The sequence below is a fragment of the Equus przewalskii genome, chromosome 3 (assembly GCF_037783145.1).
Source record: "Equus przewalskii isolate Varuska chromosome 3, EquPr2, whole genome shotgun sequence".
Taxonomy (NCBI): Eukaryota; Metazoa; Chordata; class Mammalia; order Perissodactyla; family Equidae; genus Equus; species Equus przewalskii.
Genome location: NC_091833.1, coordinates 62,347,582 through 62,362,570, shown reverse-complemented (window position 1 = coordinate 62,362,570; position 14,989 = coordinate 62,347,582). Strand labels below are relative to the sequence as shown.

The 14,989-nt window shown below is 36.9% G+C and overlaps 1 protein-coding gene across 9 annotated transcripts in view; it reads right to left on the bottom strand.

The window, feature by feature from the left end:
• ANKRD17 (ankyrin repeat domain 17) overlaps positions 1-14,989 on the bottom strand; it is a 165,329-nt gene that overhangs the window by 12,215 nt on the left and 138,125 nt on the right. For 8 of the 9 annotated variants that reach the window (XM_070614670.1, XM_070614671.1, XM_070614674.1 and 5 more), the window contains 5 exons: positions 12,531-12,978; positions 11,885-12,040; positions 9,289-9,438; positions 6,084-7,720; positions 1,441-1,638 (listed from right to left, as the gene is read on the bottom strand). In XM_070614670.1, coding sequence (XP_070470771.1) covers positions 1,441-1,638; positions 6,084-7,720; positions 9,289-9,438; positions 11,885-12,040; positions 12,531-12,978 — 2,589 coding nt within the window. Of the gene's footprint in view, positions 1-1,440; positions 1,639-4,742; positions 5,009-6,083; positions 7,721-9,288; positions 9,439-11,884; positions 12,041-12,530; positions 12,979-14,989 lie in introns of those variants that run through there. The other variant, XM_070614676.1, reaches the window with a different exon arrangement.

Here is a 14,989-nt window from a genome sequence, read left to right as displayed (position 1 = left end):
AAAGAGTTAGGGATAAAATGTAATGACCAGTTATTCCTTAGTTATATTTAGTTTAAATATTCTATTTAATGCCTTATGTTTAAATAAACCAGGCTAAGTAACATTGTTATACTATATTCACTTTATCTTTTTCAAGGATAGGTAGAGTATCCTCAATGAGAACTGCTATAGACTGTTTTTCTTATTATATATATTAGCACATTACTTTCATACTTCTTACATTATTTCTGGCATGTTTCTATTTCGTCATTTTGAATTCTTTCTTTCTTTTTTTTTAAAGATTTATTTTTCCTTCTTCTCCCCAAAGCCACCCAGTACATAGTTGTGTATATATTTTTAGTTGTGGGTCCTTCTAGTTGTAGCATGTGGGACACCGCTTCAGCATGGCTTGATGAGCAGTGCTAGGTCAGCGCCCAGGATCGAACCTGGGAAACCCTGGGCTGCAGAAGGGGAGCTCACGAACTTAACCAATTGGCCACGGGGCCAGCCCCTGAATTCTTTCTTAAACCATTTACCCTCACACTTAGGGAAACCTGTGCAAGGATAATAAATACTCTTGCTATGTGACAGTCCTCATTATTTGACAAACACAAGAAAAACTACACAATATGTAAACTCATTACAGGCTATAACTTACTTCATGCTTTAACTGGCAATGTACTTTGATATGCATCTCTCGAATATTTAAATTATTTTTTACTCTTTCATTCAGTTAACCAGGCTCTGTTATGTAGGTTCTAGCATTGTTAGAAGAAATTTGGTAGTTTAAAAAATGATTCTTATAATTTCCTCAAGGAGAAAGCAATTTCATGTCTTTATCCCCACAAAAAAAAAAAAAGAAAAATTAAGAACTACAAACACAAAACCCACAAAACCCAATAACCTTACTAGAGAATTCTCTTAATGTGAGTTGAAGTCTCTATGACTGCTCTTCCTTAGTTTGAAAATCAGCTTCAAAAGTCTGACTACAGCTAAAAACACACATCAAATAATGTGAAAATCAGTTGTGCTGTTAACATAGTAGATGAGATTGAAAGGTGGACAAAACCATGTGACGTAAATACCTTTAAGGCTAGAAATCTTTCTCCTTGGTAGCTGTAGTCTCAAATAAAACTAAAAGTAAATGTAAATCAATAGGAGGTACGACAAGATTAATTTTTTTCCTCAAGAAAATGATCCCTTTTAAAATAAATTTCTATATAATATTCTAGGATTGATATAACAGAGGTTGATTCCAGTTAATTTAAAAATCTAGAAATTCTATTGAAAGTATTCCTGATTTCACAGACTGTCATAATACAAATTACATTTTTACAGTATTAAAATTATGATGAGGTTTAAAAGTTAAAAATTCCAAACTTTGAAAAACTTAAAACCTCTTGTCTTTAAAAAAACATATATGCAAACTCTTCTTAAGGAACCACAGTGTATAATACTCACCATTTGATGCTGATGAACATGGAGTCAACAAACTAAGTGGGGAAAAATGTTGTCTGTTAAAGTTAGCAGCTGCGGGTGCTCCTCCAAGGGGTGCCCCAGGTCCATACATTTGACCTCCTGAAAGGTTTGAAGCAAAGTTCCCCAAATGTGTAGAAGAAGGTGTTACAGAACCATATGGCGAGTCCATATTGACAATACCTACAATGCAGAAGGATAATCATAGTTACCCTCTAGGAGAAACAATTAGAAAAACCTGAAATTCCAAGAGGTCCCTAATATATCCCAAAACATTTTACATTAAAAAAGTTTCTCCTTGCTTACTTCTTTTAGTCCACAGACTCACTATATCCCACTTTACTTTATAAAAGAGGAATAACTACCAAGGAAAATATTTCTATATTTAGTTTTAACATTTGATTAGTTATTATAGAATACATGTAGACTTAATATCAACACTGGAATTTAAAAAGGTTTAATACCCAAGGGGTAGTATAAAAATTTATCTTTAAAAAACTTAGGAGGGGGCCCAGCCCCTTGGCTGAGTGGTTAACGTTCTGCATGCTCCCCTTCAGCAGCATGGGTTTGCAGGTTCGGATCCCAGGTGCAGACCTACTCCACTCACCAACCATGCTGTGGAGGAGTCCCACATAAAAAAAAATGGAGGAAGGCTGGCACAGACGTCAGCTCAGGGCTAATCTTCCTCAAGCACAGAGGATTTTTGAGACAGTGAACATATTCTGCACAATACTATAATGGTGGATACATGTCATTAGACATTTGTTCAAACCCACAGAACATACAACACTAAGTGAACTCTATTGTAAGCTATGGACTTTGGATGTGTTAATGTAGGTCCATCAATTATAACAAAAGTACCATTCTGGTGGGGGATGTTGACAATGGGGGAGGCTATGCCTGTATGGGGGCAGGAGGCATGTGGGAAATCTCTGCACTTTTCTCTCAGTTTTGCTGTAACCTAAAAGTTCTATTAAAAAAAAAAGTCTTAAAAAAAAAGAACTACAGGGTGAGGAAAAAAAGGCGTAGCTATACTTCTACAATGGAGAGATCTAATGATCAGCATCTTAACTAAGTGGCCATCCTTTCCATAGCCAATAGTGGGACAATCTGTCACTGAGTGCCTCCTGATATATCCTAGTGTGAGCTTCAAAACATTACCTATCTAAAGTTCCTGCAAAAAGTATCTGACCTGAATGTATAATCATGGATTAAGGAAACAGATGAACCTGAAATGTGGACTATCCTTCAGGACAACTGGATTCTTCAAAGGATTCAATATCAAGAATAACAAAGGAAGGTAGTGAGATGCTTTAGACTGAGGGAGACCAATGAGACATAACAGCCAAAAGCAAGTGTAAACCTTGATTGGATCTTGGATCAAAAGTAAAAAAAAAACAAACAAAACAACCAGCATAAAGAATCAGTTTGGGGGACCAGCCCAGTGGCGTAGTGGTTAAGTTTGCGCGTTCTGCTTCTGTGGCCCGGGATTGGCTGGTTTGGATCCCAGATGCAGACCTACACACCGCTCATCAAGCCATGATGTGGCAGCATCTCACATACAAAATAGAGAAAAACAGGCACAGACGTTAGCTCAGAAACAATCTTTCTCAAGCAAAAAGAGGGAGATTGGCAACAGGTGTTAGCTCAGGGCCAATCTTCCTCACTAAGGAAAAAAAAAGGAATATACTTGGGATGATGGTACTACATATCGGGTGTTATTACTGAACTAATGTTAATTTTCTTGGGTGTAGTATTAGTGGCATAGCTGTGAAGGAAAACATGCCTGTTTTGACCTGAATCTAGTAATATCCTTCTCTGATAAATTCGCAAGTTAGATTTCAATGTTAATTTTGGTTCTCATCAACTCTTCACCCCCACACCTCCCTTATAAAGAAGATGAGCCTTTTTCTATACCTTTCCACATAATAAGAATTTATTTCTTTTTTCTCTAAATCTTAATTTTAGTCTTTCTGAACACACTACCTAGATTTCACAATTTTTGAAAAGTGAAGTATTTTCACAAAATTCCAACTATTATAAAAATGAAATATAAAAGTATTTCCAACACATTAGCATATGGTGATCTTTTAAAATCAAATTATATTGATTCTATTATTTTAGTACTCAAGAGAAACTGTTTTTGAAAGTACACTTAAGTATTTCAGTCACTCCCCAGAAAAGACATATTTACTGACTAAGTTCATTACATTGTATTTATATGTTATAGAAATATGTAAAAATAACATCCAGTATCCCATCAAATTTAGAAATCTTTAGTCCCAGAATGTCATCTCAATAACACAGATCAGGTTGGCAACCCTTCTGTAAAGGGCTGAACAGTGAATATTTTTAGGCTGTCAGCAGAGCATGAAAGCAGCCATGACACAATATGTAAATGAATGGGCATGGCTGTGCTTTAATAAAATTTTATCTATGAACACTGAATTTTGAATTTCCTATTTATTTGGTCACATATTACACTTTCTAAAATTTTCCTAAAAACTATTTTAAAAAATCTTAGATAACATTATACCTCAATAAAAAAAAACCAGAAATGTAAAAACAGGTAGCAGGCCACATTTGGTCCACAGACCAGTTTGTCTATCTCTGGCATGGATTACCTTTAATTACTTAAAATGTTTATATTCAAACACATTGCTCTAAATGCAACCTGGTATCCTGGATTGGACACTGCAACAGAAAAAGGATACTATTGGAAAAACTTGAGAAATCTGAATAAAGTCTGTAGTAGAGATAATTATACTGTACCAATATTAATTTCTTAGTTTTAATAAATGTACCATGATTATGCAAGATAATCCTATGTTTACATTAGGAGAAGCTGGGGTAATTATAGAATTCTTCTTCTATAAGTCTAAAAATATTTCAAAGTAAAAAGCTAAAAAGAAAAAAAGCACTCACTCACAACCAGGAGATCTTTAGATAATCTATAAATGTCAGCATTGTCCACGAGAACTTTCTATAACAGATATCTGTGCTGTCTAGTATGACAGCCTCTAGCCATACGTGTTTATTAAGCACTTGAAATATGGCCAACTTAGCCACTATAGAAAACAGTATGGAGGATCCTCAAAAAATTAAAAGTAGAAATACCCTATGATCTAGCAATTCCTTTCTGGGAATATATCCAAAGGAAACAAAAAAACCCACTAACTCAAAAAGATATCTGCACTCTTATGTTCATAGCAGCATTATCTACAATAACCAAGACATGGAAACAACTAAGTGTCCATTGACGGATGAATAGATAAGATGTGGTACACACACACACACACACGAATATTATTCCGCCATGAAAAAGGAAAGGGCCAGCCGGGTGGTGCAGTGGTTAAGTGAGCATGTTCCGCTTCGGCGGCCCGGGATTCGCTGGTTTGGATCCCGGGTGCGGATATGGCACCGCTTGGCACCCCATGCTGTGGTAGGCGATCCACATGTAAAGTAGAGGAAGATGGGCACGGATGTTAGCTCAGGGCCAGTCTTCTTCAGCAAAAAGAGGAGGTTTGGCAGCAGATGTTAGCTCAGGGCTAATCTTCCTCAAAAAATAAATAAAAAATTAAAAAATAAATAAATAAATAAAAAAGAAAGAAATTATGCCATTTGCGACAACATGGGTGGACCTCGAGGGCATTATATTAAGTAAAATAAGTCAGAGAGAGAAAGACAATAACTGTATGATCTCACTTATGTGTGGGATCTAAAACAAACAAACAAGCAAACTCATAGAAAAAGAGATCTAACTGTGGTTACCAGAGGCAGGGGGTCGGGGGAAAAGGGGAATTCGAGGAAGGTGGTTAAAAGCTACAAACTTCCAGTGACAGGATAAATAAGTAACAGGGATATAATGTACAACATGATGACTACAGTTAACACTGCTATAAGATATACAGGAAAGCTGTTAAGAGAGTAGATCTTAAGAGTACTCATCACAAAGAAAAAGAATTTTTAAAAATTTTTGTTTTTTCTTTTTATTGTATCTATATGAGATGAATGCTAATTATTGTAATCACTGCACAATATGTAAGTGAAACTATTACGCTACACATCGTAAACTTACATAATGATGTCTGTTAATACACTTCAGCAAAACTGGAAAAAAATTTAAAAAGCAAGAAAGACAGCCAGCTTGACTGAGATGAAATTTTAATTTTACTTAATTTTAATTTAGTTTTAATTTAAATGGCACATATGGTTAGTGGCTACTTTACTGAACTACGTAGCTCTAGATTTTTCTCATTATTTTAAAAACAAAAAAGATGATCAGAAATAAAATCAAATTTAAACAATCTTTGTTAATTATTTATTTGAAATAAAAGCAAACTGACGGTGTTACCTTATTAAATTAAATCATAAGAGACTTATTTTGAGAGAAAAATATTCCTGATAAACAAATTTATGGGAAGTTCAAGATAAAATCCACTACAGCTTCTAAAAAGATTTACAAAAAAATACACACCATATTCATAACGGCATTTGAGTTAACTGAATACAACAATTTCTGTCCATCTGACATAGTCATAGGGTAAAAATGTTAGAAAACGACTGAGAGTTTTCACATCACCTGAGTAAATGAGCAGCAGCAAAAATGTCAGAAAATACAAACTCACCTGAGGGACTTGGAGCAGGTCTCTGTAATGGTGGTCGAAAACCTGGAGCTTTGGAAGTATCAGACTGATGTAAAGGATCAGAATTTGGCAAATATGAGGATTTTCCTGATAGCATAGATTCTGGTGTTGACTGAGATGAAACAACAGATCCTCCCCAGAAGGCATGAGCAGAAGTAGGGCTGTTTTCAAACAATGTGCTAAAGGGCCCAAATGGTAAAGGAGCACTAAAATTGGGAGCTATAGGCTTATTTGCTGGATGTACTGAATTTTGACAAGCACTTTGTGTACTTAAGGTTGAAGGTAGCTGGACAGAAGAGGGAACACTGTGAGGTCGTTTAATGTGATTGACACTGAGGACTGCAACAGATGAATTTTGCACTGGAGCTGGATTCTTGTGAGGGGGAGCTGTGCCATGAGAGGGTGGTCTAATAGCAGGGGTTTCCATTTTAGGAGCAGGCTGGGAGCATCCCATTTGTGTTTGAGGCATAGGGTAAGTCACTGGGGCAGTAGAAGGCACCGCCACTGGAGCAGAACTTGTTGTTGCTAAAGGAGGAACAGTCATTCTAACTTCCGGGGGAGGAACCTGAGACTGCTGAAGAGGTGGTCTTGGCTCCTGAGAAACAGATCCCGGGGGTTGTTGCTGAGTAGAATGAACTGATGAACTCCCAGAAGAACTGCTGCTGTTTGGAGGTCTACTGTTTGCCGTTTCTACTACGGGTGGACTACCTGCTTCCTGTTCAGAGGAAGATGCCCCTTTATTGGGAGATGCTGTTCCACAATCCAAGGGGCTGTTTCTAGAAACCCCTCCTGGGTGGGCTGGTGGTGATGGGGAAGATGGGGATGATACTGGGTAGTGTTCTTTGGCAGTAGGCATAGGATATGTGGCATTTGTGGGTGCAGTGCTGTTGTTGCTTGCTGTGGTTGTGACCGTTGTTGTGGTGGCATTGGATGTCTTCACAACCGTGACAAAAAGCTGCCTTCTGACGGAAGGAGAACTTGGACTGCCATTTGTAGATGTACCAGGCACCGTTGAAGCTGATGAACTGGTTGTAGTTGTTGGACTTGAAGTTAAAGAACCTGCTGAATTCACCTGAGAACCACTGCTATTCTGATTGCTATGGCGAGGCACCATGTGAGGCTTAGGCGAGTTAGTAGCTCTGGCAGGGCTCAAAGGCCTGACAGGAAAAGGACCCCAAGTGGATTGAGCTGGTGGAAAAGTACCTCCAAAGTGGGTCATGGGCAACCTTGGTGGACGGATCTGCTGGAAAGTCTGAGCAGCAAGCAAAGCATGTGCAAACTGTGGAGGAGGATATGCTAATGGAAGAGAAACTGGAAAACCAGGCCTCACATTATTCACTGGATTCTTAATGGTTTTGTGAGTAGATGCAGAAGAAATTGCAGGCACAGTGAGTGCTGTGGCAGTTTGAGATGTTGATGACAGAGCTACAGTCGTCATTTTAATTCCCATTAAGGAACTGTTAGCAGCAGTGGTGGTAGGTGCTGATGACCCTATTTTGGAATTTGCTGAGGAGCTTTTCAAACGATTCTTTGGAATAAGTTCATCAATTTCTTTGTCTGGATCCTTGATCAGAGCATTGATCAACTGAGTTGCTTGTCTTGTTGATTCAGTGCCACCTCTGTGAGTTGAGAGAAAAAAAATTAGGTCCAATTTCCCCTACTTTTTAATATATAAAGCCTAAATTCATTCATGTGTGTACATACATACAGAAAACAGATAACAAGGCTAGGAGCAAATTTCTGACTATTCTTGAGGTATTTTGCAAACAAAGCAATAAACTGTCCTGACATGCCACTATAATTTTCAAAGGAACAGTAAAGAATTTATTTTTCAAAAGTTCATTTTACTACTGTTTCCTTAAACTAAGAAATCATTTTCCTACTGTAAAATACATTACAGTTAGGAAAACCACTGTACTTAAAAGCCTGTGTAATCCATGTATTACTGTCAAGTTAAACAGTTGATCAATACTAAAAGCAATACAGGTAAAAAAAGAAAATGATACAATTGAGTAAGAAAACAGTATTTTATTTTAAATCCTGGGACCTAAGATAACTCCATCTACAACATATTTGTTAGTGGTTTCTCCATTACTAGAATTATTATTATAATTCCTCTGGAATGATGTCTGAGAATGAGAGAGGCATCCAGATAATGCCAACAATGGCCATAAGGTCAAACTCTAGTGTTGAATCTTTAGGACAATATTTGATCGCAAGGAAGGACTTATGGAAACCCTAAGGGGGAAATTACTCATATGGGGTATCCGCTTCCCTCTTCTCTAGATAAGGCAGGTTATGACTACCCACTTATCCCAGGAGACGGAAAAACAAGATAAGAGAGGAGGATAAGTACAAAACAGAGACAGCTAATTGCCTCTTTCTTTTTTAGGTAGTCTATATCTATTGGTCCTCTTATTATGTGAAGGGGCAGCTGCCTCTTACAAACAAACCTATGATTTCTTAGAATATTATCTTTATTTTAAGACTATTTAGATACAGACATATTAAATTCAAGACAAATATCCACTTCAGATTTAAATCTACTACTAAGCTCATATTCTTTTTTTTTTTAAGATTTTATTTTCTTTTCCTTTTTCTCCCAAAGCCCCCGGTACATAGTTGTGTATTTTTCAGTTGTGCATGTGGGATGTGGTCTCAGCATGGTTTGATGAGCGGTGCCATGTCTGTGCCCAGGATTCGACCTGGTGAAATCCTGTGCCGTCAAAGCAGAGTGCGGGAACTTAAACACTCCGCCATGGGGCCGGCCCCTAAGCTCATATTCTAAGGACACAATCTCAAAATAACAAATCTCAAAGGCTAATTTAAGAGAAAGATGGAAAAATACTGCTTAAAGTGTGTTAGAAACCCATTCCTTTTCAAAAAGTCTTAGAATAAATTTTTAAGAATGTCATATGAACAGTTTATGTAAGGAAAAGACTATCTAAACCTTTGTCACACACATACAAAAGAAAAATTCCTTTAAAGTCCTTTGAAATACTTCACAAGAGCATATGAATTAAAGAAAAAATTATAAAGGTTATCTTCTCAAATACTAATTGGATTCCTATTTTAAAAAAGTATGTTAATAAATACAAAGTTCCACTAAAAACTCAAATGTTTCTATTTCATTAAGCTATAATGCAATAAAACACAAAGGAAGAAGACATAAGAGACAAAATTTTGCCTTATAGTTATTATCCGGTCTCCTGTCTTGTCTTTCTGCTTATCAATATCTATGTGTGCACCAGTGAACTCCCGAATAGCATTAATGTTACAGCCTCCTCTTCCAATCACTCTAGATATCACAGTTGATGGAACAGATACTTTCTTTGACCTGTTTAAAAAGTTGCAAAGATACATCATTAGCATCAGTGGTTGTGATTAAAATAAAAGAGAAAGTATTACTAAAATACGTTTCTGTAAATACACAATAGATCATTGTTGAATAATCCTTTTCCAGCTAGTCTCAGCCCAGGTGATAAAAGGCAACGAGGAGTTACAGAAAAGAAAGAGAGAAAGAGAGAGAGAGAAAGAGAAAGAGAGGAAAAGATAAAGCTTTACCATAGCTTCTCATCTCATTACCAAACACCGTTAGCTTTTTTGACTTTCATTCTTCATTAATACCTGTAAAGCACATATCATATGTAGACATGCACTGGGTTAATGCAAATACTAACGGTAAATAAGATAGACATGGGTTCCTACCCACACATATTGACTATGCAGACACCAAGGAAGAAAACTACAACATCATGCCATGAATGCTCTAAGAAAGGTACCGTAAAGACACATTGGTTGGGACATCTGATCTAGCCCAAAGATTCAAGAAAGGCTTCTGTGGGTGCCTCTGGGTGTTTGACTCATAATCTTCTTTTTATTCTCTAATATGTAACTGAAAAGATGATCTTAAAAATTCATTGTTTTCCTGCATTCTTCTAGAGGCATTAAATGATTAGCCACAAATATGGAAACCTACTAAAGGATGTTCAGCATTGTGAGGAAGGAGAAAATACCCACCAGAATTTCAAAAAAACCAAACTGATCTAACACTTGCAAAATTACATTACAATTTTAAACATTCAGATTCAGGAAAGGAAGATACAAATTTCTGACAAGTCTAAATTAAAGAATACTTCTAAAAGAAATACAGTATAACTCTCAATAAAGAGAATGAGTCAATTACGCTTTAATGAACAAGTAAGTTATTTATTTAGAATGGTAGGTTAAACATTAAAATAAAATGCATTTTTTAAAGGTAAGGTATGACCCATGCCCTTTAATATATATATCTAAGTTACCTGATAATTCCTTTTTCCCTAAAGGGTATAATAATCAGTCAGTGATCATTATTTTCAAATTAGTTAAGAATTTCTTTGTATATCACAATATAAAATGCATGCAGAAAAACTGAATTACTTTACTCATGTATGGAGAGTACTGTGATGTCTGATTTCAATTAGTCCAATAGAGTGTGTGTATGTGAATGAGTTAAGAGTGTGTGTGTGTGTGAGACAGAGACAAAGACAGAAATGGGGGTAAGGAGGTGGCTTTGGTCCAAAATAAGAAACAAAATGTACAGTGCATTTTGAAATTAATAGTAATAAGTTTGGTTCATTACAGCTCTTGTTTCAAATAATCAAGAGCTTAATTTTTTTTTTGAGGAAGATGGGCTCTGAGCTAACATCTGTGCCAATCTTCCTCTATTTTATGTGGGATGCCACAACAGACTGGCTTGATGAATGGTGCTAAGTCTGCGCCCAGGGTCTGAACTTGTGAACCCTGGGCTGCTGAAGTGGAGTGTGTGAACTTAACCACTATGCTACCTGGCTGACCTCAAAAGTTTAATTTTTTTGTAAAATTTCTGGAAAGTTCTTTAAAAGAAGTTATCAAAGATTTATAATAGATCACATTCTTTCTGGGTTTGTGGTATTTTACCACCTTTTAGTTTCTGAATACTGTTTCACTTTTTGACACTCATTACTTAAAAAATCCCAAGCAAGGGGCCGGCCCAGTGGCGTATTGGTTAAGTTTGAGTACTCAGCTTCAGCCACCTGTGGTTCATAGGTTCGGATCCCAGGTGTGGACCTACACACTGCTCATCAAGCCATGCTGTGGCAGCATCCCACATACAAAATGGAGGAAGATGGGCAGTGATGTCAGCTCAGGGCTAATCTTTCTTAGTGAAAAGATGAAGACTGGCAACGGATGTTAGCTCAGGGCCAATCTTCCTCACAAAACAACAACAAAAACAAAAACAAAACCACAAAAACAAAAACCACAAAATCCCAAGCAAAATATAACAAAATATTTTAGTCCTAAAATTCTTGAAATAAAGGTATCTTATGATTTAAAGATTAGAGTAGGTTAAAACCAATACTTATTCATTCTTCAAATATTAACAAGTAATGTAAGACATTAATGTCAAGTAGACATTATGTACTAGGCTCTAAGATTACAAAGCTGACAAGACATAATCTATCACCTTCAAGAGCTTAAATTGGTTCTCTACCAAATACCAACACCTATGGGGGTCAAGCAGATACTACAATTATCTAACTTTTTATGTAAAATCTCCCAATTTAAAAAGTATTAACATATAACTTTTCTTTTCACCTAAAATAGGCTGTAGGCTGTCTCTATTGGCCAGATGCAGCCTTGGGACACTAGTTTGTCTGCAACCTTTGGAATAGCTGGAGGATTTTAACTGTAAGGTAAACCACACTTCACTGTGAAATACAGCACATAAAAAGAATGAGAAAAACAATCAAAGAAACACTCACCTTCTTACAACTTCTTTCCATCCTTCTTCTCTCTTTTGTCCACGTTTAGGACTTGCTACTGTTAACTTCCCATTTGGAGAGGAAAGGGGAGATGGACCAGATTTTGTGCAAGTGGACAGAGAATTACTGGTCACTTCACTGATAGTCTCTGACAATCTTTAACAGAAGAAGGAAAAGTACATTAAATATAGAACGGATGTAGAATTTTTAAATGATAAAGGCCATCTATTATATAATTTTATTCTTTTATTTATTTTTAGACTAAATATGGTGAACAAATGAGGAACTTACTTTTCACTTTTCAATACTTAGCATAATATGAAGAGTGAATTTTTAAGATACTATCTCGTGATCATATTTAGCAGAGCTGAATCACAATAATAACCCCCAAGAAACCATAATCAGTATTTTTATGGGCTAAGTTTAACAACCAAAATGAAGTACATAGTAAAAATAATTTTCTTATTCATTAATACAAAATCTAAAAAATACCTTATTCTTCAATTCAAATGAAATTGTGCCTTCTTTAGCATAAAGACAAACCCTTATTTTGTCAGTTGTTAATTTGTTTGCTTTACTAAAAAATTCAGCAACAAAGCATCTCATAATGATAACATAAATTATAAAAATAAAAATTGGAACTAACTTTATTGCAGCCTTGCCAGAAACAGATTTTCTCTCCTCCTTTGGAAATGTAACCAGAACAGATGGCTGCTTCTTGCTGGTCACAGTGGTAGTGACCACAGCAGGTGAATGATTGTCACTCTTTCGGCTGCTGTTGCTGTTACTACTTTCATCACTACAGCTGGAAATCCTCATGTTATCACTGTCTCCGCTCTCGCTGGTACTGCTGCTCTTGGACTCTCCGTTCACCTTCTCTGGCTGACTGTATGAGATCGGTAGTGGATCATCAAATATAATTTGAACATTTTCTGGATTAATTTTATTTTTCCTGTTTTTCCTCTTTGAACTGGTTGTAGTTATGGTATTATTTCTTTTACCATGGGAACCTGCCAAAGTTGTCCAGGTTGCAGATATACCTATGGTCGTAGTGGTTGTGGCACTTGGAGGCTCTGTCAAGACTTCAGGCTCATCTGTAAAAGAGCAATACTGAATTAATAAGTTCCAGGTGTTCTTACAATATATTTAGCTTTAAGCATTTGAAGAAAGATAAATACAGGAGTTACTTTGCTACTATCAGACATAAAGTCATCAGTCATTCCAGCATTCATTAGTAGTGATATGAATATGATTGATTTATTCAGCTCTATGTACCTAAGTCCTAAACAACACATAGTAGGCAGTTTCAAGAAATACTTCTGGGTCAATTTGGGAAATATGAACACGTAGTGTATATTACATATTATTATATATTATATAATTATTAAATTTCTTGGATGTAATAATGTTATTGTGGTTATGTAAAATAACGTTCTTTTCCCGGAAAACACATACTCAAGTATTTAGGGGTGCTTTTGTGTGATGCATACAGCTTATATGCAAACTGTTTTGAAAGAGAGGAAAAAAGATAAACAAAACAAGTGTGCAAAAATGTTATAATAATCTAGGTGACATACAGGTGTTCATCATACTAATTCTTAAACTTTTCTGAAGTTCAAAATTTTCAAAATAAAAGGCTAGAAGAGGGGGAAATGAACACATACACACTGCATACACATTCAGTAGTTTACTGGTAATGGTTCCTCCTCACAATATCCTCATCTCAAATAATCTTTCAGTTAGAACCTAGTTAAAAATAATTCCGGCATTTGAAAAAAATCTGAATATGGTCTGGATTGTAGATGATATTATGGAATTACTATTAATTTTTTCAGGTATTATAAATGGTATTGCAATATGTAAGCAAAAGTCATTTTTAGGATATGTGTTTAAGTTTTTATAGGTACAATGTCAGGATGTCTGCAATCTACTTTCAGACAGCTTAGAAAAAATATGTATACATATTTAGAGAGAAAAAGATAAAGCAAATATGGTAAAATGCTTATTTTAAAAATCCAGGTGGAGAGCATTCACGTGTTCATTTTATCATTCTTTTAACTAGTCTGTAGGTTTGAAATTCTTCAAAATAAAAAGCTGGAGAAGAGATTCTGCAAAGATGGCAGCATACGAGGACTCTAACCTCACCTCCTCCCACGGACACAACAAATCTATAGCTGTCTGTGAAACAATTTCCTCTGAGATAGATCTGGAAAAAGGATAAAAAGAACCCCCATGACAAGGGACAACACTGACAGGGGTGGAAGAGGCAGAAATATACCTCTGCTGAGGAAAAATTCACATCCTAGCGGTGGCACTTCAAGGCCGAGAGCAATCTTAAAGGTACGAAGCTCTTCCCAGAGGAGCAGAGGGATCTGAGCAGGAGACCTATGCCACAATAAGCATGCCAACCTTTACATCCAGCACAACCGAGAAAACATCCCATAACACCTGGCTTTGCCAGCTTTGAAAACCAATGGGGAATACCTCCTGAACAATTATCGAACTTGAGAGAAAGAAAAACCCACACTTAAAAGGCCCATGCATAGATTCCCCTGATGCAGAAACCAACAGAGAGAGACAAGAAAACTGCACAGGCCATTAGTAAAAGAGGCTCACTTACTAAGCTCTGAGTGTATCTCATAGAGGCAGGAGGCAACTATGCCCCCAGCAACTGAGACAGTGGAGGAATCCATTATTGTGACCTAGTTCAGTTGTGCTGGCAGACACCAATGGATTCCTTCCTCTAGCTTGTTAGCACAGGGGTTTTCCCCGCCCACTAGAGCACCACATCAATCCAGCACAGCCAAGGTGGGTAGCCCATCCCAGAGACTGGCCTCACCTACCAGCTAGCCCATAGTGAACTTCTGGGCCCATACAGGCGGGGTGGGTGGGGCATGACAGCCATAGAAGATTGTGCTGCTGGCCATTTCAAACACGCACACAGGGGATCTAAGCACCTTCCAATGCCTGAAACAACTATGTGCTGCCAGACCTGGGACCAGCCTCACCCATCTGCATTCCTCAGAGAGCCAACCACAACACCACACTGTAGAGGGCCACATCAGAGCTGCATTACAGTAACTGTGAGTCCTGAGCCTAGCAACC